Source organism: Phoca vitulina, unplaced genomic scaffold, assembly GCF_004348235.1.
Source record: "Phoca vitulina isolate PV1807 unplaced genomic scaffold, GSC_HSeal_1.0 scaffold12, whole genome shotgun sequence".
In the NCBI taxonomy this organism is placed as follows: domain Eukaryota; kingdom Metazoa; phylum Chordata; class Mammalia; order Carnivora; family Phocidae; genus Phoca; species Phoca vitulina.
The window spans coordinates 22,658,609-22,679,667 of record NW_022589715.1 but is presented as its reverse complement, the minus strand read 5'-3'; the positions used below and the strand labels follow the sequence as shown (position 1 = coordinate 22,679,667).

The 21,059-nt window shown below is 51.8% G+C and overlaps 2 protein-coding genes across 6 annotated transcripts; one reads left to right on the top strand and one right to left on the bottom strand.

The window, feature by feature from the left end:
* Nucleotides 1-60: 60 nt before the first annotated feature.
* Nucleotides 61-3,285, top strand: HTRA2 (HtrA serine peptidase 2). Of its 2 annotated transcripts, XM_032410617.1 has the most exons (8): nucleotides 61-650; nucleotides 751-955; nucleotides 1,046-1,240; nucleotides 1,453-1,485; nucleotides 1,698-1,803; nucleotides 1,955-2,024; nucleotides 2,716-2,811; nucleotides 2,919-3,285. In XM_032410617.1, the coding sequence occupies exons 1-8, from the start codon at nucleotides 145-147 to the stop codon at nucleotides 3,082-3,084; spliced, it is 1,377 nt and encodes a 458-aa protein (XP_032266508.1). In that variant the 5' UTR covers nucleotides 61-144; the 3' UTR covers nucleotides 3,085-3,285. The 2 variants fall into 2 exon arrangements, with proteins under 2 accessions (XP_032266508.1, XP_032266509.1); XM_032410618.1 differs by lacking the exon at nucleotides 1,453-1,485.
* Nucleotides 3,286-3,433: 148 nt separating this feature from the next.
* On the bottom strand, nucleotides 3,434-20,699 carry LOXL3 (lysyl oxidase like 3). Of its 4 annotated transcripts, XM_032410615.1 has the most exons (14): nucleotides 20,612-20,699; nucleotides 18,913-19,325; nucleotides 17,080-17,243; nucleotides 16,225-16,439; nucleotides 6,442-6,661; nucleotides 6,017-6,197; nucleotides 5,723-5,877; nucleotides 5,333-5,500; nucleotides 5,038-5,200; nucleotides 4,605-4,848; nucleotides 4,398-4,513; nucleotides 4,182-4,318; nucleotides 3,964-4,075; nucleotides 3,434-3,779 (listed from the first exon to the last, which is right to left on the bottom strand). In XM_032410615.1, the coding sequence occupies exons 2-14, from the start codon at nucleotides 19,223-19,225 to the stop codon at nucleotides 3,706-3,708; spliced, it is 2,262 nt and encodes a 753-aa protein (XP_032266506.1). In that variant the 5' UTR covers nucleotides 19,226-19,325; nucleotides 20,612-20,699; the 3' UTR covers nucleotides 3,434-3,705. The 4 variants fall into 4 exon arrangements, with proteins under 4 accessions (XP_032266506.1, XP_032266505.1, XP_032266504.1 ...); XM_032410614.1 differs by having other exon boundaries at nucleotides 3,686-4,075; nucleotides 18,913-19,237; XM_032410613.1 differs by lacking the exon at nucleotides 20,612-20,699 and having other exon boundaries at nucleotides 3,686-4,075; nucleotides 18,913-19,596.
* Nucleotides 20,700-21,059: the final 360 nt, after the last annotated feature.

Genomic DNA, 21,059 nt, shown 5'->3' with positions numbered 1-21,059 from the left:
TCGGCCTCCTGGAATCCTGGGTCCCGGCGTGCACTTCTGGAGGACTTCAGGTACCGACGTGCCCCGCGTCCCTCGGTCCGCTAGCTCGCATCCAGGGCGCCGCCTCTGTGTAGGGCGGGCGAGGAGGCAGCCGAGGCGGAGCTGATGGCTGCACTGAGGGCGGGGCGGGGTGCAGGCTGGAACCTCCGGGGATGGCGGGCTTTGGGGGGGGTTCGCTGGGGGAAGGGACCCCTGTTGACCCCTGACCTCCGGGCCTTGCTGACGTCAGGAACTCCTGACCCTCGGGCCCGAGTGACTTATGGGACCCCCAGTCTCCTGGCCCGGTTGTCTGTGGGGGTCCCTGAACCACGGACGTGTCTGACGTCGGGGACTTGGGATTCCCGAGCACGGCTGACTGCAGGGACCCCAGATCCCAGGACCCGGGAGGTCTCAGGGACCCCTGGAACCCGTCTGCGCGTATGGCTGGCGGTGGCGCTGGGCGCTGGGGGGGCAGTGCTGTTGTTATTGTGGGGCGGGGGTCGGGGTCCCCCAGCGGTCCTCGCCTCGGTCCTTGGCTCGCCGCCCACCTCTCCCCGGAGCCAGTACAACTTCATCGCAGACGTGGTGGAGAAGACAGCACCTGCTGTGGTTTATATCGAGATCTTGGGCCGGTAACGGTGGGGAAGAGCAGAAGGCACCCAAACCGCGGGCTAGAGGGCGGGCGAGCAGGGGTCTGAGCCTCCTTACATCCTTGCTTTCCCCCCATCCCAGGCACCCTTTCTCGGGCCGTGAAGTCCCTATCTCGAATGGCTCAGGATTCGTGGTGGCTGCCGACGGGCTCATCGTAACCAACGCTCATGTGGTGGCTGATCGGCGCCGGGTCCGTGTGAGGCTGCTTAGCGGTGACACGTATGAGGCCATGGTCACAGCTGTGGATCCTGTGGCAGACATTGCCACGCTGAGGATTCAGACCAAGGTGGGGGTCTGGGCAGGCTGGGTCTGGTTGGGGCTGTGAATTTGGTCACATCTCCAGGTGACAGGTCTCTTGTACCCATTCTCCCCTCAGGAACCTCTCCCCACACTACCCCTGGGACGCTCAGCCGATGTCCGGCAAGGGGAGTTTGTTGTTGCCATGGGAAGTCCCTTTGCACTGCAGAATACGATCACTTCTGGCATTGTCAGCTCTGCTCAGCGTCCAGCCAGAGACCTGGGCCTCCCCCAAACCAATGTGGAATACATCCAGACTGATGCAGCTATTGATGTGCGTTCTGACATAAGAGAAATGACAAACTAGGTTGGGGGTTGGGGGAGAGGCTGTGGGGTGCAGGCACCAACTGTGATAGATGGTGGATGAGCCTACATACAGAGGTTGGGCTGGGAAAGGAGAAAATTTGGAGAAAGTGCCTACATCTTGGTCATGCCCCCAGACATAGAGTCCCTGGATCTCTTCCATATTTTCTCCTTGTCCTGCAGTTTGGAAACTCTGGAGGTCCTCTGGTTAACCTGGTGAGTGGGACATCCTTCTTTCCAAGAATCCCTGCCCCAGGTCAGTGTGAGAAGGGGTGTTTGGTTAAGTTTCTGAGCATTCTCCTGTTGGCTATCTCCCAGAATCCAGCAAGGTCTCCCCAACTCCCCAATACTCCCAGCTACTCTTGTTCAGGTAGTCCCATCTCCTACTATGTGTCTGGGCTAGGGAATAGTGGGCTCTATCCCTGCAGGATGGGGAGGTGATTGGAGTGAATACCATGAAGGTCACAGCTGGAATCTCTTTTGCCATCCCTTCTGATCGCCTTCGAGAGTTTCTGCATCGTGGGGAAAAGAAGAGTGAGCCTGGCTTGGCGGGGGGGTGGGGGGGATTCCTTTAAGTGGTGGGAGGGGCATTCACTGGGCTTTGCTGGGGGGCTGTCTATTGGGAGGAAAGGGTTGGGGAAGGAAGGAGGTAACTGGGTGAGGCTCATTTGTCCCTCTATCACAGATTCCTGGTTTGGAATCAGTGGGTCCCAACGCCGCTACATTGGGGTGATGATGCTGACCCTGACTCCCAGGTATGAGCTTTGGGGGTAGTGACCTGTAGGACCACCAGTGTGTTCAGTTGTGGGCAACTGGCACTTCTGTTGAGCTTTGTTCTCAATTTTATCTTTATCTAAGATAAGTTGCCTCACACTTGGAGCTATCAGAAGAGCTGTTCTCTCTCATGATCTTGACTTTCTCACTCCAATCCATCTTGTACGCCTGCTACCAGATTGATTGCATCCTGTTACTGCTTTGATTTAAAAACTTAATTAACCTGGTATTTAGGGGCCATTTTCCATTTGTCTCCAATTTAACCTTCCAGATCTGGCTTCTTACATGAATATATTCTGTTCCAGCCAACCTGATTTCCTACTCCCATGGTTTTATTTATGTTGTTCTTGCTTTATATAGTTAAATGCCAGAACCATTCTTCTAGGCTCAGCTTTTAAGTTCTACTCTCTCCTTAAAGTTTCTCTTAGAATTCTAGAATGACATTAGTGTTATTGTCTTAACACTATGTATCACTTGGAATTAGTTACCTTTTATATACATGTCCCACTTCCTAACTTCCAGAAGGCAGAAAGCCAGTTGCCTTTGTATCCGGAGTATCTAGTGTATGCCCTTGTCCATGCAGTTGTCAGTGTGCTGATGCAAGATTTGAGGTGAACGTAAGATGGGGAGAGTGCCTTGGTGTGGTTAACAGAGTGATCTCTGTCCTTTCAGCATCCTTGCTGAACTACAGCTTCGAGAACCAAGCTTTCCTGATGTTCAGCATGGTGTGCTCATCCATAAAGTCATCCTGGACTCCCCTGCACACCGGTGAGGGAGAGACTGCTTTGTGAGGTGGGGATGGGTGAGGTGTGCATGTGCCCTTGAACTGGGCTGTCTATTCCCTCCTTTCTCTCTCTGTCTGTCTTTCACCATAGGGCTGGTCTACGGCCGGGTGATGTGATCTTGGCCATTGGGGAGCAGCTGGTACAAAACGCTGAAGATATTTATGAAGCTGTTCGAACCCAATCCCAGCTGGCAGTGCGCATCCGGCGGGGACCGGAAACATTGACCTTATATGTGACCCCTGAAGTCACAGAATGAGTGGGTCAGCAGAAGTATGAGGCTCCTGCTCTGATTTCCACCTTGCTTTCCTGGCCTAGACTCTGAGGGTACCTGGACAGAGGATTAAATGAACCAGTGGGGGGCAGGTCCCTCCAACCACCAGCACCAATCCCTGGGCTCTGAGGAATCATAAAAATGCTTTTTATATAAAATAAAATTATACCTAGCATCATGTTATAGTCAAAAATAAGGGGGGGGTACTGATCTTTTCCCCCACAAAAAGGCTAGAGGTAAAGCTGTATCCCCCCCTCAACTGAGGGGAGATACTGGAGCTGACCATTCTGACCTCCCTATTCAAGAAAACCAGCTGCTGCTGTCTGTTGTTCTGGGCAGTTAATCAGGTGCTGCTCTTTGTCGTGTGCTTGGCTCGGTGCTGGGCCTGGGAGCAAAAATTCCCCACGCTTGGCCACAGATCCGGCAGCTGGCCTAGGAAGGAGGGCGATAACCTCGGCTTGACAGTCCACCTCCATAGCGCACACTGGATGAGTGCGGCTGGCCTGCTGATATCTGGGGTTCCTTGGTAAGCTCCTGAGGTAATGGCAGCCTCAGACCCCCGCCCTTAGGGGCCAGTGGTGGTTTGCGGAGGAGGGTGGCAGCACCTTAGACGATCTGGTTGCTGGTCTGGCCTGGGTAGCGCTCAAACCTCCGGTTGGCCTCTTCACTGAAGGCATCGCCTACAAGGTGAATGGGCAGTTTAGGTGGGGAAACAGACCCACTGTGGGGAAGGGTGGGTAGAAGTGGAGAGGCTGGGAGATCCAGAGGTGGGTGGGAAGACACAGAACCAACTTAGGCAGACGAGAATGAAGGTCTTTCCCTCCCATCCCCCAGTCTCTCTGGGCTCCTCTTCCCACCAAATACCAATGTGGCAGTTGTGCACCCAGATGCGGTGCCCGTCGTATTTGCAGTTACATTTCATTGCATTGTTGGTGAAGTCGCTTTCTGCTACTTCAAAATTGGGGTTGATGACCACCTGTGAGTGGGAGAAAGGCAGCATAACCAGTTGCAGTCCTCAAATCCAAGGGTGTCTTTAACAAACATTCCTCCCACTTGCCAGCTGGATCTCAGGCCCCCGGCACCTGCAGAATGTAGTTTCCTGGCTTCACATCTGTGATGTCAATCCACTGGCAGTCGATGTCATGCCGGTAGAGATCCCAGCAACCCACAGTAATGCCCTGCTCTCCAAAGTTGGCACACTCATACCTCTTGGAGACATCTGAGAGGGATTGGCATATGTCAGTGTGAGGCAAGGCTGTGGGGTGGAGGTACCGGCGTCTGTTCGAGGCCCAACTCACCTTCCTGACATTCAGTGTCTTCTAGACAGAAACTAGCTTTGTGGCCCTCAGCCACCTTGGTGCCATTGGGGGTCAGGATATCATAGTGGGTGAAGATGTCCATGCTGTGGTAGTGCCTGTGGGGACAAGGGGACCCCTGTTGCCTTCCCTGCCCCCAGCGGGTTTGCCCCATCTCCAGTGACCTTGCCCTTCGGCTCGCCCCCTCACCCGTGACACTCGTGCCACACCCAGGAATGGCGCCCAGCCTTGGGCCTGAAGTCCGCTCGTCCCAGGTTGTGGATCTGGGAGGAGAACCGGAGGAGACGCCTGTGGCCGTAGGGCCAGTTGGCCGAGCGGGCCGAGCGAGCCAGGCAGTTCTCTTCGGCGGCGCAGTAGAGCATGTGCAGGGGCCGGTCCTCGATGTAGGCCGTCTCCTGCACCAGGGCCGAGTGCAGCAGCAGATCTGATGCAGCTGCCCCCAGGAAGGAAACAGAGTGTGGGAGGTCAGTGCTGGGGGCGGGGGGCAGACGGGGGTGCCTCTCCTCCCCCTGTGGCGGGGAGAGGCTGGTTCTTCACAGGCAAGGAGTACCCCTCCAGCTTACAGCTCTCTTTTTCTCTCCAAGGGGGTGGCCCAGAGCCTCCCTTCCCTGGGTTCACTCACTCTCAGAACAGATGACTCCAGCGGTGAAGCGGGTTCCTGTTCTCTTGCAGGCAATGTGGGTGCTGTGATGAGCACATTGGTCCAGGGACAGCTCAGACCCTGTGCAGCGCACTCCACTCATCACCACCTCTGTGGTATTCCCTGAGTCCCAGTACCAGGTCTCCTGGGAACATATGTTGGTGTTTCTGTGAGCCCCACCATCCAGCCTCTTGGGCCAAGGGACTCATTTCCACAGTCCTCTACCCCAAACACAGGCTTTGGAGGCAAAGGCCTTGGTTTCCCTTCCCCCACTCACCTGCAGGCCATGGTTGGCATAGCCCAGTCCAAGTTGTCTACAGGCCACCATGGCCTCCAGTGTCCCCCAGTCATCCCCACAGATGAGGCCCCAGCGAAGGGACCCAGGTCCCCCTATTTGCACCTCCACTCGCCCCTCATGTCGGCTGCGGCCCCCACTGAGTCGGATCTGTAGTGACACAGAATGGAAGTTCTGGGTAAGCTTTTGCAGCAGGCGTGTGGCTGATGGGTGATTCAGAGGCACATAAGGGCTGGCAAGTGGGGGCACTGGGTGGGAGCTGCCGGATGGTGGGGGCCTGGGACAGTGGGCTGGGAAGCTGTCAGGCTGCACATCATGACCAGGGCTGGAGAGGATGCAAGATCCCTGAACTGAACTGGAAAGAAAACTGACCTTGGTCTCTACCCCAGTGTAGGGCAGGTTGCATCGGACTCCAGCATCCTGGCTATGGGAACAGTCCTCGGCTGTGATATTCTTGTGGGGGCACTTCCAGAGGGAGGGTTCCTGTCCAGAGCATCGAACTTCACTTAAGTGGATGGCACCCATGCCTAGGGTGAGAGGCCAAAGACCAGGAGGTTATAACTGGACCTTCACTGTCTGCCTCGGGGTCTCCTTCCCAAGGAATGTACCCCCCAGGAGAGTGTGTACCTTCTCCTTCCCTCTTCCTCCCATCTTCATCCCCCTCACCCTGCCCCATGCGGGCACCACTCAGAGCCTCTCGAGCACTCCCGAAGCCCAGCTCCCGACACACCACGCTGGCTGCCTGCAGGTCCCACTTGCGGTCACAGACTGTGCCCCACGTGCTGGCCTTCAGGACTTCCACCCGGCCCTCTCCAGGGTGGGCCCCACCCTTTAGACGCACTCGGGTCTATAGAGGAGAGAGATGTGCCCAAAAGCAGTGAATGGAAACATCAGCACAGAGGGCTAAGTAGACCTGGGAGATGAATGAGATTCTGGTGGGAGGGAGGGGGTGGTCTCAGGTCTGTGGCCCACCCCCTGGAGAGAGGTTCCTCTCTATCCTCAAAGGTCAGGGCTGTGCTTAGTCAGGGGGTGGCTAGGCTATGGGGTTCTCCACCTGGGGTGGGGAAGGTTATAGTCACTGTCTCACACACCTCCCCCTGAGGCTTTGACTGTTGTTGCTTCTTCTGGCCACTGGACGCTGCGTAGAGAGGGCCTGGCACACAGCTCACCACCGCAGGGGCCCCCCCAGGGCACCTGGTGGTGTCATTGGCACGATAGAACTCCAAGGAGCAGAGGGAGAGGTGGGCCTCGGTGCCCACGCACGCCACCCCATGCAGACCAAAGGAGTGTTGCTGCCGCTGGGCCAGCAGCCTGGGGGGACAGGAGTGGGGTGCAGTAGGGTAAAACAATGCTCCTACCTCTTTGCCCACAACCCTCCTCCCCTCCATGCCTCCACCACCCCCAACCTTTCGGGACCATTTTATCCCTTCTTCTTCCCCTCTTCTCTGCTGCATTTCCCTCCATAGAAACAAAGGGAACGGGCAAGTTTCCAGGCTGAAAAAGCCCAGATTACCCAGACAGGAGGATTTGGGGGGGACCTGCAGCCGAGACCTCTCTGGGCAGGACAGCTAGTCTTGACTTGCCTGACAGAAACCTTGCTCCAAATGGTTTCAGGCTGCTGGCCCTAACGGAGGCTGGGGTTGAGACTGCTGTGCAGAGAGAGGGGGGCAAGCCAGGACTGCCCGGCTGAAAGAGATGGGCAGGAAGGAGTGGCTGACACAAACAGGAAGCCTGAAGAGCCAGCGGGGGGTGCACAGCCTGCTATTACGCGGAGGCTGAGGTCTGAATCGGGGTCAGGATGTAAAGGAGTGAGTCAGTCTTGGGTCTACATGGCTTCTCTGAGGCCAGAGAGTCTTCCAGGCCAGAATGTGATGGGTAGTTATGAGAAGAATATACCAGAATGTGGACACAGGGAAGGACTGGGCTGGCACATGTGGGAATGAAGATGTAGAAATGTAAGACAGACACAAGTTAGAGACCACATGGCCAGAGGGGAGTGAATACGCACAACAGAATGGAATGGTAGAGATCTCTCCAGACCTGAGCTGAGCTTTAATAAGGTAGTCCATGTTTCTGCGATTTAAATGTAACAGAATGTTCCGTAGCCACCCAAGCACGAAAATGAGACTAAACTAGAGACGTTAAAACTTGGAAGCACTTAGGAGAGATGACTTGTGAGATCGAGGGGGCTTGTTTACTGACACTAACAGAGTGAGAGATGGCAGTGGGGCACGCGATGAGAGCAGTGTCCCGGGAGAAGGGCTCGTATTGGTGAAGTGAGCCTGCGAGGCTGGCTTGGCAATGAGTTATTGTAGTAACGTGCCCATCGCTTGATGTCAGAGGAAGGAAGAGTTCTGACGACTTGAAGTCACTGGCTAGAGGACACAGAGAAGAGGAGAAGTTTATAAATACAACAGACAAAGGAAGCCTGGAGACTCTACAGAATACCTTTGGAGGCTCAGGATCAGTGGATTCTGAAGCTCAGACAGATCAGGTACTCTCCCAAAGTCCTGTGTGGCTGAAAATAAAAGTCAAAGAGGCCATCACAGGAAAAAGAGATTGCTCTTTTAAACTTTCTCCTCCCCTTTCTCCACAAGGAACACAGTAAAAACAGCAGTGTGCAGTTGAGTTTGGGGTTCAGGGAAGACCAGAGCATGGCCATGTTGGGCACAGATGACCCTTAGCTAGAAGGCACTACAAGAACACCCCCAAATTCCGAGCTCCTTTGAAGCCACCAGAAGGAGGAGCTGGGGAAGGAGGGCCACCAGGGGACCACTGGGTGATCCTAGAATGTGCAGAACAGAGGAGGGGACGGAAGAAAGGGATGGATTTTCTTCGTCTTCAGCCACTGCTGAAGAAGCTATTGGGGAGACTTCTCACATGCAAATGGCCTTTGGAAGCCTAGTGAGAGGTAATCGCTGGGGTGGAAGCTTTCCACTCCCTTGAATTCTGAGGGAACCCATGAGAAAATTGGGGAATGGGGAGCCTCATTGTGTCAACTGGGCCAGAGACACACGGACTATAATCTGAACCCATCCCTGGCAAAGGTTTCAGAGGGGACCCTGAGTCTCACCTCCAAGCTGGTAGCACGTATTATTTTTAAAAAATTGATCAAATAAAGGTAAGTGGGGAACATGGATCCCTTAGGCAAACTGAACTTCTTGAGGGAGAGGCAAGTGTGGCTTCTGAAGGACAAAAGTGCCAGAGGATCTGCTAGAATTCACTGGGGGAAGATAAATAAGCATGTGGAAGAAGGGACTTGCAAAAATCCTGTGACAAGCATAGTTCCCCAGAAACCAACATAAGGGCCAGCATCACTTTATGTTTCAGTAACTCATCTGGAAGGTGGTTTGTAACAGTTACTGCTGCTCTGCCACGTCTTGGTGGGGGCGTCCTGGACCCCTTCCTGGCCACAGCCCCATTGCCCTGACTCATCATCACTGCGCTCTCCCTCTCCTCACACCCAGCCTGAACTTCATTTACCTCTTGATTGATCCCCTGCCCACTCGGGGTTTGGGTTTGACTTTAAACTTGGTGATTGGTCTGAAAAAAGGAGAAAGAAGTTAGTGGAGGTAGTGGTTAGGTACGTGGCCCAGGAAGGACACTTTATGCAGAGTGTGGGAAGGAGTAAAGTGAAGGGGGCCAGATTTTCCACCCCTACTGACTGCTGCACACCACTGAACTCCATTTTAGGAACTCAGGTTGCTCTCTGGATTCCACAACAGTGATGAGAAATCTAGTCAGTCCAGGGGGTGAGGGGAGAGGGGACAAGAGGGAAAGGGAGCAGAGAGAAGGGGAATGTGGGTGAACTGGGGGGCAGGTGAAGAGTAGGGGGTAGGAAGCATGCAGGCGGCTGAGGCTGGAGTCTAAGCTATTTGGGGGAAGTATAAGGAGGAGGAGGCTTCTCCTCAGCCGTGCCTACATTATTTCCTCCCTGGGCACCCTAAGATCAAAGCTTGCCCATCCCCATGCCTGCCTCCCCATCCCCAGGAATGGCCATTTGCAGTTACATCCCTAATTCGTTAGCTTGGGTTCTGGGATGGACATGGATAGGCTGCCTTCCATCCATCCACCTCCTCGGGCCACAGGGGCGAGCAGGAGGTCCCGGGGCTCTTGCCCCATTACCTTCCAAGGGGCTTGGGGTGTCGGGCCGAGGCTTTGGCCGCTCGCTTCCTCAACTTTCTGTGAGGATAAGACAATAGAAGAGTCAAGATCAGTCTAGAACCAAGTGGGAAAGGCTGGTGCAGCTGGGGCCAAGGGCAAATTTCTTTTCCAACAGGGAAGTTGGAAAGTCAGCAGGATGTTATAACATGAGATACTCCCAAGACTCAACCCTTCACAGCTGTTTGGCTTCACATGCCCATGACCAGGGTGATGAGCAGCAGTGAGGCACCTGGACTCAGGCTGATAGCGCCCCTATACCAGCATCCACAGAAATTAGGCTGGGGCAGAGGGGTAATGGGACTAGGGTCAATATCAGGGTTGATCTAAACCCGAGGGGAGGGCTATGAGGAAGGGTATAAGTAGGAAGGTGTTAGGACTGTTAAGATTGTCAGAATGACCAGGCAAGGAGAGAGAACTGGCCTGGTTATAGGGAGGCTGACTGTCTTTTATTCTTGGATTCTCTCTGACTTCTGGCATTTCCAGGTTTGAGGCCTGTGGACCAGGACCAAGGCTGGATGTCCAAGGATGTTAACTTGGTTTGACTGGGGAACATGAGGCCAGGTGGGTTAGGATGCCACCATCCTTCCTGCCTAAATTAAATCCCATATGCTTTAGTCATTCACAAACCAAGTTCAGCTCCCAGACTTACTTCCAGAGAAATAAGTTCTAAAACTTTATTTCTTTTTAATTGGCCTAAATATTTGACCTATTTTCTTCTTCAAGAGGTTGCCTTAAGTCTAATGTCTGGAAACTGGGTCTGTTTCTCCTCTCCTTCTCCCTTTGATTTCAAAGACTTTAATTTTGCTCCCTCTCTGTCCTGTCCAACTACGTACAGATGAATGCAGGTTTTGCCTGTCTGTTCTTATAAATTTATGGGACTCCCTGTTATCATTGTACTTATCCCTTCTTTAAACATGTTCTTACTCTGCTGTTTTCTCTTGAGGAGTCCTATCTGGACATAATATACTGTGTGCAGATGTACTAGGATGTTAATATGTAGATTTGAAAGAGCACTGCAGTTGCTTGGTATTTCCTGCCCTGGCTTCTTCCTGAGGATGTATTTAGTTGGTCTTTTTATCAAAATATCCAATATGTCCAACATTCCTAGAAAAGAGTGTACAATAACTCTCAGGTCCCTTTCCTGAGACATTACTAAGAGTTAGAACCTCTCATCATACAAGTATAGTGTGAAACTTTTTCTCCAAATGTCTTTTTCTCAGATCTGTCTAAAATGAAATATATTTTGTGTTTTCTTTCAAGATTATCTTGATCCTCCAACAAGTACTCAGAAAATATCATATGGCATACCTAGTTATATATAAGGTACAATATAGATTATATTAAGAACCTGGTGCTTGTTTAGGACCAGTACTGATATCTGTCTTTATTTACACTCGTTCATTCACAAATGTGCTCGTTTCCTCCTATCATTTGTTTCTTCAACCATCAAAATGTACCTACATCTGTGCACCCTCTTCTCATTCTATCTCTCGTCTCTAAGGCCACTCCCCCCAATGTTTCTGAATTCCATCCCTTAGGATCTTTTCTTCTCCTCAGTTGAGAAGTCACATACAATCTCTCCTCAACTGAATCATTTTAAACATGTTCAGATCTCCCCTACACCTCCCCCACACAGCCTCCACCCCATATCTCCCCGCTTCTTCATAGAAAACACTGTCAAGAGTTGTCAACGCTCCACTTCTATATTCTCTCTCTTACCACTCATTCCTTAACCTGCTCTTTTCTGGTTTTCCCCATCACTCTGCGATAATAAATCTAGAGACAGTTTCAATCTTCATCTTATTTACCTCTCAGTAGCATCTGACACTGCTGTTCTCATCTTCTCTCCTTCCTTGGCTGTCCCAACACTACTAGTCTGGTTTGATTCCTAATTCTGGTTGCTCTCTCTTGGCCTTCTTCACAGGCTCCTCCTCTAGATAGTCACTTAAATTTTTGGAGTCCTGTCTGAGGCATTCTATCATTCCATATCCTCTCTTTATACGTTCTCATTTACACCTAACCTTGTATATTCCATTGCCTTCTTGATGTTTCTACTTAGATGTCTCAGAGTTTTCTAAAATGTAATGTAGGTCCAAAAAATAAACCACAATTCTTTCAGTAAAATCCACTCCAGAAACCTAAGAGTTAACCTTCTCTTCTTGACTCCCAAAGTCAGTCCATAACCAAGTCCTGTCAGTGTTACTTCCTAAACACGTCTCCAGTCCATCCACTCTTGTTCTTCTCCAAACCATTCTCAGAAATGCTGTCAGAGTGATTTTTTGGAGCCCCAAACCTCATCATGGCCTCTTACAGCCCTCCTTATGAAAACACTTCACTTGTTTCCCAGGGCTTTTATTATAAAGACCCAAATCCTTAACGTAGTAGCCTGTCAGGTCTTCCGTGATCTCTCATCACCTCTGTGTTCTCAGCACCTTGCACAGTGCTTTTCAAATAGCAGGAGTTCAATAAATAGCTTTCAGCCCCTGAGCTCTTAGAACCTCAATTTCTTTGCCTGCAAAAGGACAGTAAATGATTCAATTATCTTTACATTCTTTTCCTCTTCTAAAATTCTACAACTTTCACGTGTTCTAGGGCAGACTATAAAACCAAGTGGAAAAATGATAAATGCATCATGTTCTGATTTTATCATTCCCAAAATCTTACTGGTTTCCTCTAAAAGCTAGCCGATGTATCTTCTTTCTCTAAGGAAGGTGGAGTTCTTCGTAATGACCTTGCCTATCCTTTATGATGGTATTACCTGTGAGAATGCTCCCTTTGTCTGATGTGACCTGTGAAAGGAAATCTAGATCATATCCCCATCACAGAATCTCCCAGGACTACTGTAACCCCTTTCCTCACTACAGATGATCTCTCTTCTTAGTATGTGTCCTTCTCCAGCCTTCATATCCCAGATTCAGTAACAGATTGCAATATCTACACAGATACTCCTGATCTCTGCAAGTTACTTCAGACCATGCATACCTAGGGATAACTGCTGGGTTTCAAACTTGCCGAGGATGGCTCACTTGGAAAGCTAGTGCATATTACCTTGAAGCCCAGAGGTGCCTGATGGCACACACCATCCTTCTTTCCAGCAGCTTCAGGGTCATTTCCTGTATGTCTTCTCTTATTTTCTTTTACCAGTCATCCTACAGCTGTTCATCCCCCTCCCTCTTGGTTGTCACCCTCCGAATCAGCTTCAACTTTATGACAAACTCCTAACTAGCCTTACTGCATCTAGAACCTCCTCTCTCCAATTCACTACTATTGGGTACACTTTAACAACACTGGTCTTAATTTATCAGTGTCCCATACAAATACTTTTATTTTTAATTTTGTCATAAGATAAAGATGAAACTGTCTAATCTGGCATGAAAAGCGTTCCATTTTCTGGCTCTTAAGTAATTCAGATCTTCCTTCCATTATTTTTCAGCACAACCTTCTACTCTAGTCAACCATCTTTTGAAAAATATCCTAGTCACTGTCATCTCTGTCTGGGTCAGCAATGACTCCATTTTGCTAAATCCAGCTTTTGTTTCTCAGTCCTTGTTCTTTTAGACCCACCAGCAGCACTGAGTCAGGTGATCACTCTCTCCCTCTCCTCCTTGAAGCCCGTTACTTGGCTTACAGGCCACCACAGTCCCTTGGTTTTCTTTCTACCTCACTTCACTGTTTGCGTGTTCACTTTATCTTCCTGACCTCATAACATTTAAGCTCTCAGTTCAGTCCTTGGACCCCTCTTTTCCTGTTTACACTCACTCCCTTGGTGACATTGTCCAGTTTCAGGGCTTGTAATACTTTTATTCAACTGAACTCTAGAGTCATATACCCAATTGCCTACTCAGCCTCACCATTTCAATGTCTTAGAGAACCTCAAATTTAACAGGTCCAAAACCAAGTTTTAATATTCAGTGTCCCCCATCCCCTCCTCACACAGAATGTGTTCCACCCACTGTCTTCCTTATCAGAAAAGGCCAACTCCATACTTAGCTCAGGCTTAAAACCTTGAAATGAACCTTAATTCCTCTCCTTCTCTCATACCACATTAAATCCATCTGCAAATCCTGTTGGCTCTACCTTCAGCCATACACAGAATGTGATTTTTCACCACTCTCACTGGTCACCATCACCTCTCACTTTCTTTACTTGGCTTTCAGGAGACAATAACCTCCTAACTAATTTCTCTGCCTCCTTGACTCTACTGCATCCCTTACAGTCTATTTTTAAAACAGCCAAAATAATACTTTAAAAATGGAAGTCAGATGTCACACCTCTGTTCAAAACCTTATCTCACACAGAGAACAAACCAGTCTCTCAAATGTCCCTACGTGATCAGGCTCCCCATTCTTTCCCGATCTCCTCCTATATATCACCTTTCTGTCATTTTCTCTCTTGTTGCCTCAGCTGCAGCCCCAGTGGCCTCCAGGAGCGTGACAAGAGTGCCTTCTCCCTCCCTCTACCCCTCCCCTGCCCCCTAGGATCTTTTATGATCCCTCTTCCTGTAAATGCTTGGCTAGATTTCTACACAGTTTGTGCCCTCACCTCCCTTAAATCTTTTCTCAAATGATGCCTTTTCAAAGAGGCCTTCTCTGACCGCTTTATCTAAAACTGCAATCCTACTTCGACTTCCTAACTCTTTCCCTGCCTTATTTTTATTGATTACACGCTTTGCCATCCTTGCATTTTAAAATTTTACTATTTTCCAGTTCTTCCCTAGTCCATGAGATCAGGGATTTTTGTCTCTTTTGCCTACTGTTGAATCCCCAGTGTCTTCAACAGTCCCTGGCACACCGTAGACACTAATAAATAAATACTGGACGAATGGGTCTCTTCCCCTTTGTTCACGCTAGCCTCGTCACTGAAATCTCTGCTTTTTAAATTGTACGAATCTTTCAGAACCTGATGTTTGGGTTAGGGAAGGTAAAGAACAGCACAGAGAAAGAAATATAACCGAAGACAGATAGCAGTAAAGGAGCACAGCACACAGCTGTTTTAAAACAGTTTGAGTCTCTAGACCAGATAAAGTATATTCCTTGGGGCTGAAAGAACTTTCAGATGTGCCGAGAGCCAAGGCAAGGAAAATCAGAGCAAGTGTGGAGAAGACTAGAGGTTGGATAATGTATTGACTTTCAAAAAGAAGAAAAATGATTCCTTAATCTAAAGAATAATATTCTAGAATACATTATTAAATGGAAAGTTTGTGAACAGTGAGGAAAATATATGGAGATCCTTAGAGACCTAGAAGGATTTCAGTAAAAATTAGCTCAAACCACCATGATTTCATTTTTTGATAAGATTACTAAATTGGAAGACTGGAGAATGGCTATGAACATAATATATCTGGATTTTAAGGGAGATTAACAAAATCTCCCATGATTTCATTATAGATAAAATGGTGAAATGTTGGCTACGTCATCGTAGTGTTCAGTCTGTTTCCAATTAATGGAAAAAACATTTCACAACTAATGAGTAAAGACTTGATGAGTAAGGAAGAGTTAGACTTTGGTTTTGAACATTTCGCTGTGATGAAGGCAGAAGGCATAGCTATCATGTATATCCTCCAGAGGAAGCTGGGAGGGATGACAAATGGAAAATAATGTCAAGATTCAGGATAATCTCATGGGTTCATGGTGGCTTTTTAATGGTTTTTAAATGATGTATCCAACTAATTTAATAGGGTAAACTCAACATAGATTTAGGTTCAAATAGGCTTTTCTATTAGTATCAAGGATAAGGGAAGATCTAAATTGGTCTTAGATGATTACCAGTTCAATATGAACAGTGGGGTGTTTCCTCAACAGAAAGTCAATACCAAGTCTGGGCATGCTCTACCCAAAGTTGAGCATTTCTACTGCACCCTGCCCTGATCGGACCATATCTGAAGTTGTGTGCCCAATGGAAGCTCACCTGGATGTCAAGAGGTCTTTCTGCAAAACTCAACTAAGGAAGAGCTGAAAACAAATTAGCACTTTATCCTGCGTAGTAGATTACAGAGAGACTGTAAAGATTTCTAAACTCCTCAAAAGGACTGCATAAGATTCTCCAGGGTAGCGAGGCGCCGTAAGGACAGAGCCGTTCACCGGTGTGATCCGTCACTCTGGAAGCCAGCGCGTACACCAGGGCTCCAGGGCAGGTGGAGAGGGCCGGGAGTCTCGGCCGAAGGATATTCTGGAAAACTTGCTAGGAGTCCCGGGGGCTCCCGAGGGCAGGGCCCGACCTCTCCCCGCACCCTCCGACCCTCGGGGATTGGCTCTCTGGCGGGGACACGCGCGCCCAGGCCCGCGCTGGACACACCCAGGCGCCGCCTCCGCAGGGCGCGGCCGCGCGCTCCCTGAGCTCGGACGGCGGGGGCCGCGCCGGCGCCGTAACCGTAACAGCCCCCGGGACTGCCGGCCGCTGGGCGTGGCCTCGCGAGGCTCGGCGCGCGCCCCGAGGCGCGGAGAGTCTGCCTGCCAACCGATGGCGTCATGGGCACCGACCCGCGACCGGCGCCACTCGCCCCGCCCCGGCTGCGGACCCGAGAGAGCAGGAGCTTTGCTTGCCCCAGTTCACACCCGCCCCAGAAGATGTCTCAACTCTCCAGTTTCGAAAGGGCCTCCATATTTCTCCACTGTTGCAGAGCCCCGGACCCTCCCGGGGGTCGAGACACCACCCCTTAGTGAGCACCCCTCAATCCCAGTCCGCTCCACTCAGCGCCCACATCCCTTCACCTGTAGAAGGCCGTGTTGACCCTCTTTTCGCTAGGGAAGCCCAGCATCCCGCAGACCACGTGGCTGTTCTGGGCGCTCCAGCCTTTGTCACACACTTGCGACCAGCCCTCGGGAAGCCTGACTTCGACCAGTCCCTCGGTCACTGGCAGGGGCCGCCTGCCCCGCCCCACGGCCGGTCGAAGTCGCACCTCCTCCACTTGCAGGTGCTGTTCTACCTGGGATGGGACCACAAGCAGAGGAAAGAGAATCAGTGGCGCCTTTTACATGTCCTCCCACCCTCACGGACCCCTGATCATGTGCTTGCTGTAAAGCCCGTGGCGAGTAGGGGCTGCCACAGGGCTGGGAGGCATGCCTGCTGTCTGTGATGAACTGACTCTCCTGGACCACGAGAGTGGAAGGAAGGACATGTGCTCTGAGAGGCGATTGAGGGTGCTGAGGAAGCTGGGGAAGGAGCGCCCAAGGCGGCCCCAGCATGAGGGAGCAGTTCACAGAGGAAGTGGTATGGAAGCAGTAGGAGAGATTAGGAAGGGAGATGTTCCAGGAGAGCAGGAACACCTGAAAGGAGGGAGAGCAAGGGATGCCCTGGGGACCAGGGATGAAGCTGGAGAGGCTCATGCCAGGCTTCGTAACTTGAATGCCAATGCTAAAACAAACCTGGGCTTTAATATGTCTAGCTCTATCCTTTGTCCCCACCCCCTAAGCCTCCCACCAACCCAAATTAGCCTGTGGGGCATATGGGATCCCCTACCTTTTAGTATCCCCTCTAACCACATATAACCACCCTGGTCATCCTGGGTGGGGTGTGTGTGTGTGTGTATGTGTGTGTGTGTGTGTGTGTGTGTATGAATGGCAGACCTCAATGACATTAGAATCTGAGAAGCCGGGGAGGCGCTGGTCCTTGCAGATGACTCCAGCATCCTCATCGTGGGTACAGTCACTGTTCCCCCAGCCCCGGGAGGCACATTCAGTCACACTCTGCTCAGTCCCACTGCAGCTCAGGTTGTCCAGCCAGATGCGGCCTGTGGAGAGAGAGATGGGGGGTAGAGAGGCTTGTGGAGGCAGGATGGAGGAGGGAGGGAGGTGATGGGGATTTTGGGGAGAGTGAGCATACAGGCCTTGCATCTGGCCATGATGATCCCGTTTTTCCGGTAAGATAATGGGTGTGCAAGAGACAGGACACCCTGGGAGTTAAAGGGAGCACAGGATTGATGGAGGGTCAGTGGTGATCTGGGGGAAACTCAAGAAGTTGGTATGGTGAATAAACAATCAAGAGTCAACACTGAATTTCTGATCAGTCCTGACCTATTCAGTGATAGCTACAATTTATCGAGTACCTGTTGTGTGTTAGGCACTCTGCTATGTATACATATACATGATTACTCTTAGATCTGCCACCATTTTACATAAAGAAATTGGGGTTCAGAGAAGTTAAGTAACTTGCCTAAGACTACACAGCCAACACACGGGGACTTAGGGGTTTAAGCCATTTGTGAGACTTGGAAATCTAAGATCTTTTCACCTCAGCCTCGCTTTCTCCCATGGGCCTGCCCTTTCTGTGCTGCTACATTGCTCCCTGGACCACACTGAAATGAATATCTGACTTCTCAAAGTTGGATGGACGCAATCCACATGGGATTCCACCCAATGTGACTCGTCTGTCCCAGCCAGTGGCAGGGACCCATCATGCACCTCCTGACAGGACTTACCCAGCTTCTGCTGGGATGCCTACTTCCTGCCCCACCAGGCCACTGGAACCATCACAGAAGTCCTCGTGACTCTTTATGACTTTGCCCCACCAGGTCTGATTCAGTCCTTTGCTGCCATCCAGAAAACTCCCTCAGCCAAATGACTGTCCTCATATTTGAAGACAACCTTCAGGTAAATGCTATCCAAAGCTTTTTCTTTTCATACCAAACACCCCTGGTTTCTTCAGCTATTCCCTCTTGAAACTTGGCTTCCAATCTTTCACATCTGGGCAGCTCTCCTCTGAAAGCATTTCCATTTTCTACTGTCTCTCTTAAATGTGGCACCTACAAGGGACACTTTATTCCAGAAGTGGTCCAGCCAGTGGGGAGTGGGGGATGCGCTGCAGACTGCACTGGCTTCTGTCCGGCAATCCTTCTGTGGGCTCATACAATGTAAGCACTTTCAGGTCTCAGAATTCCTCCTAAGCCCCTACTACCCACATTCATTCTTGTCCTAAGAGTTTATACTTGTGAGTTCCAAGAAAGCTTAGTCAGAAAGCTTAGTTCTAAGAAAACTTAGTTCCAGCTTGTTGGTTTCCGCTCTTGCCTATAATCCGATTTTGTCAGCTGCGGTATCTGTGATCCCTTCTGGTTGGGGACATCCAGACATCATTTATCTGCTCTCAGCTTTCCATCAAACCAGCTGTGCTTCACTCGGACAGGGCTCAGCTGTATCAGGGCTGTCCTTGCATGTGTCTTTGTGGAATCATGCGTTTGCCGAAGAAAGGCACTTAGAGATCGCCTAGTCATTTTGCACACAGGGCATCTGAGGTTCAGAGAAGGCACTGACCAGCCTAAGGTCATGCAGGCCTGAGAACTGACTGTCAACCACGGCTCTACTTGACACTGGCTGTTTCTGGTGTCCTGGCTGCCTGCGCCTGGCCTGGTGTTCCCTCTCCCTGCCTTAAGGCAATACCTAGGCCATGCATGGAGCACTGCTCACCTGTTCCAGGGCCGTATTTGGCACTGTGGGTCCAGCCCGTGGCCTCTGTGAAGCCCAGCTCCCGGCAGAGGACGTGGGCAGCCTGAAGGGTGAAGTCGTCATCGCAGACGGTGCCCCACTCGCCAGCTCGCTGGATCTCCACGCGGCCCTCGAAGGGCTTCCTGGGGAAGCCGGCCAGCCGGAACCGCAGCCCCTGGCTGCCAGCCCTGTCCTCGGGGGCCGTGGCCGGGGATGGAGACCCCAGGCAGGAGCTGCACAGCAGGGACAGCAGCAGCCCCCATGGGCTCCATGGGCAGGTTCTGACATGTCGCATGGCAGGGAAGGCCTGGGGGCCCCAGAGAGAGAGTGTGTGAGAGAAAGCGAGACCAAGCCGGGCCTGGGTCGCAGAGAGAGGTCAGGAGAGGAACAGAACCCTGAAAAGGACAGAGACAAGAGACCGTGTGAGAGAAAGCCAGAGACCCAGGGACTAAGTGAGAAAGAAACACAAACTCAATAAGACCAGAAACAGAGCCCGAGAGGTGCAGACTAGGGAGGGGGGAGAGAGAGGGAGAGAGAGACAGAGACACAGAGATAGAGAGGCTCTTCCTCACCATCAGCTGTTCTGCCTCACAAGGACCTTTCCTAGCTCTGTCATCATCACCTCCATTATCCCCACCCACTGCTCTGAGACCCAAAGATCAAAAGACCGTGATTAGAGACCAAGAGGCAGAGAATGGTTGAGAGAAAGAGATAGAGACTGAGCCAGAGGGAGACCCAGACAGGATGTGAGAGGAAGGGAAACTGTGGGAACGAAAGGGGAGCGAACAAAGAGACAGCAGAGAGAGACAATGTGGAAGACGGATAGAAGGGGACCGTGAGAGAGCCGGCGCACAGAGCAATGGAGAGACGCAGGCAACAGGTGGGGAGAGGGCCTGGCAGGAGCCAAGGAGGGGTGGCAGCAGGAGCCTAGATGATTCCATTCAGCCAGTCAGACAGAGGACAGACAGCTACTGATTGTGGAGAGAAGCAGGCCAGGGGGCTTAGGAGCCCCTCAGATCTTAGGTTCTCTGATTGGGAGCCAAGCCCAGAATCCTGTCTGGGCAGATTCCACAGCGGAGCCGGCAGAGACCAGGATGCACCGAGAACCCCCTGCACACCCTACCCAGCACACAGGCTCTCACATGCCCTGCAGGGTCAAGGGGCCCAGGAGGGCCGGGCCTCAAGCTGGGAGGGGGAATGGGGTGGGGTTGTCCAAACCTCCTGCCAACACTGCCATCGCTGTCACTGGGCAACCGGAGGCCAGGGCGCCAATCAGCTCCTCAGCCAAGGCCTTCCCTCTGTCTGGGACTGAGAACAGCCCCTCTCCAGCAACGGGCCCCCCAAACATGCTTTCCCCAACTCAGACAAACAACACAACAGGACAGCTTTGTTCTGGGGACATTTTGGCTTGGGGGCCCAGGGGTAGGGCCTCACAGAGGAGCCTCCAGGCTTAGGGCCCTGGCCGCTGCCCTATTTGGAACACCCTGCAGACCCCCCACCCGCCAAATATGTGCCTCCTCACTCCACTCTTCTTGTGTCTCTCTTTTTTTTAAACAATGATAAAACCCTCTGTTGGTTGGTTCCCCTCGACCCCATCCTGCATCACCCCTTTTCCGTGGTCCCACCACCATCCTCTCCATCCGAAACTCCCCTTCCTCCCGCGGCAGCGTGACTCCCCTACCTTTGGGTGAGCGGGGCTCTAGGGGCTGGGAGAAGAATCCAGGTCCTGGAGATCAGTCCTAGGACTTCCCAAAAAAAGTGCTCGGCCAGGGGAGACTGGACCCCCCCTCTCTCCCCCCCCTCTCCGTTCGTCCCTCCCACGTCCCCTTGCGCCCTCCCACATTCCGCCTTCTCCTTCCATTCCTCCCTGGCCAGTTCCCTCCTCTTCTCCTTTTGGTCCTCCCCTCCCCCGTGGAGCTGGCCGCGGCCGCTCCACCTCCCCCCACCCCCCACCGCCGACCCTCCCCCGGCCTGCTCAATGAAGCTTTCTTTTCCCGCGGGTTGGAGGCCGGGCAGCTGCGGTCAGGGAGCTGGACACGCAAGAGGCCACGGGGCCGCGGACCAGCCCGGGCGGCGGCCCCTGAGGCGGCGAGAGGCCGCGGCTCAGCTCCCGGCTTCGGGAAGCCTTC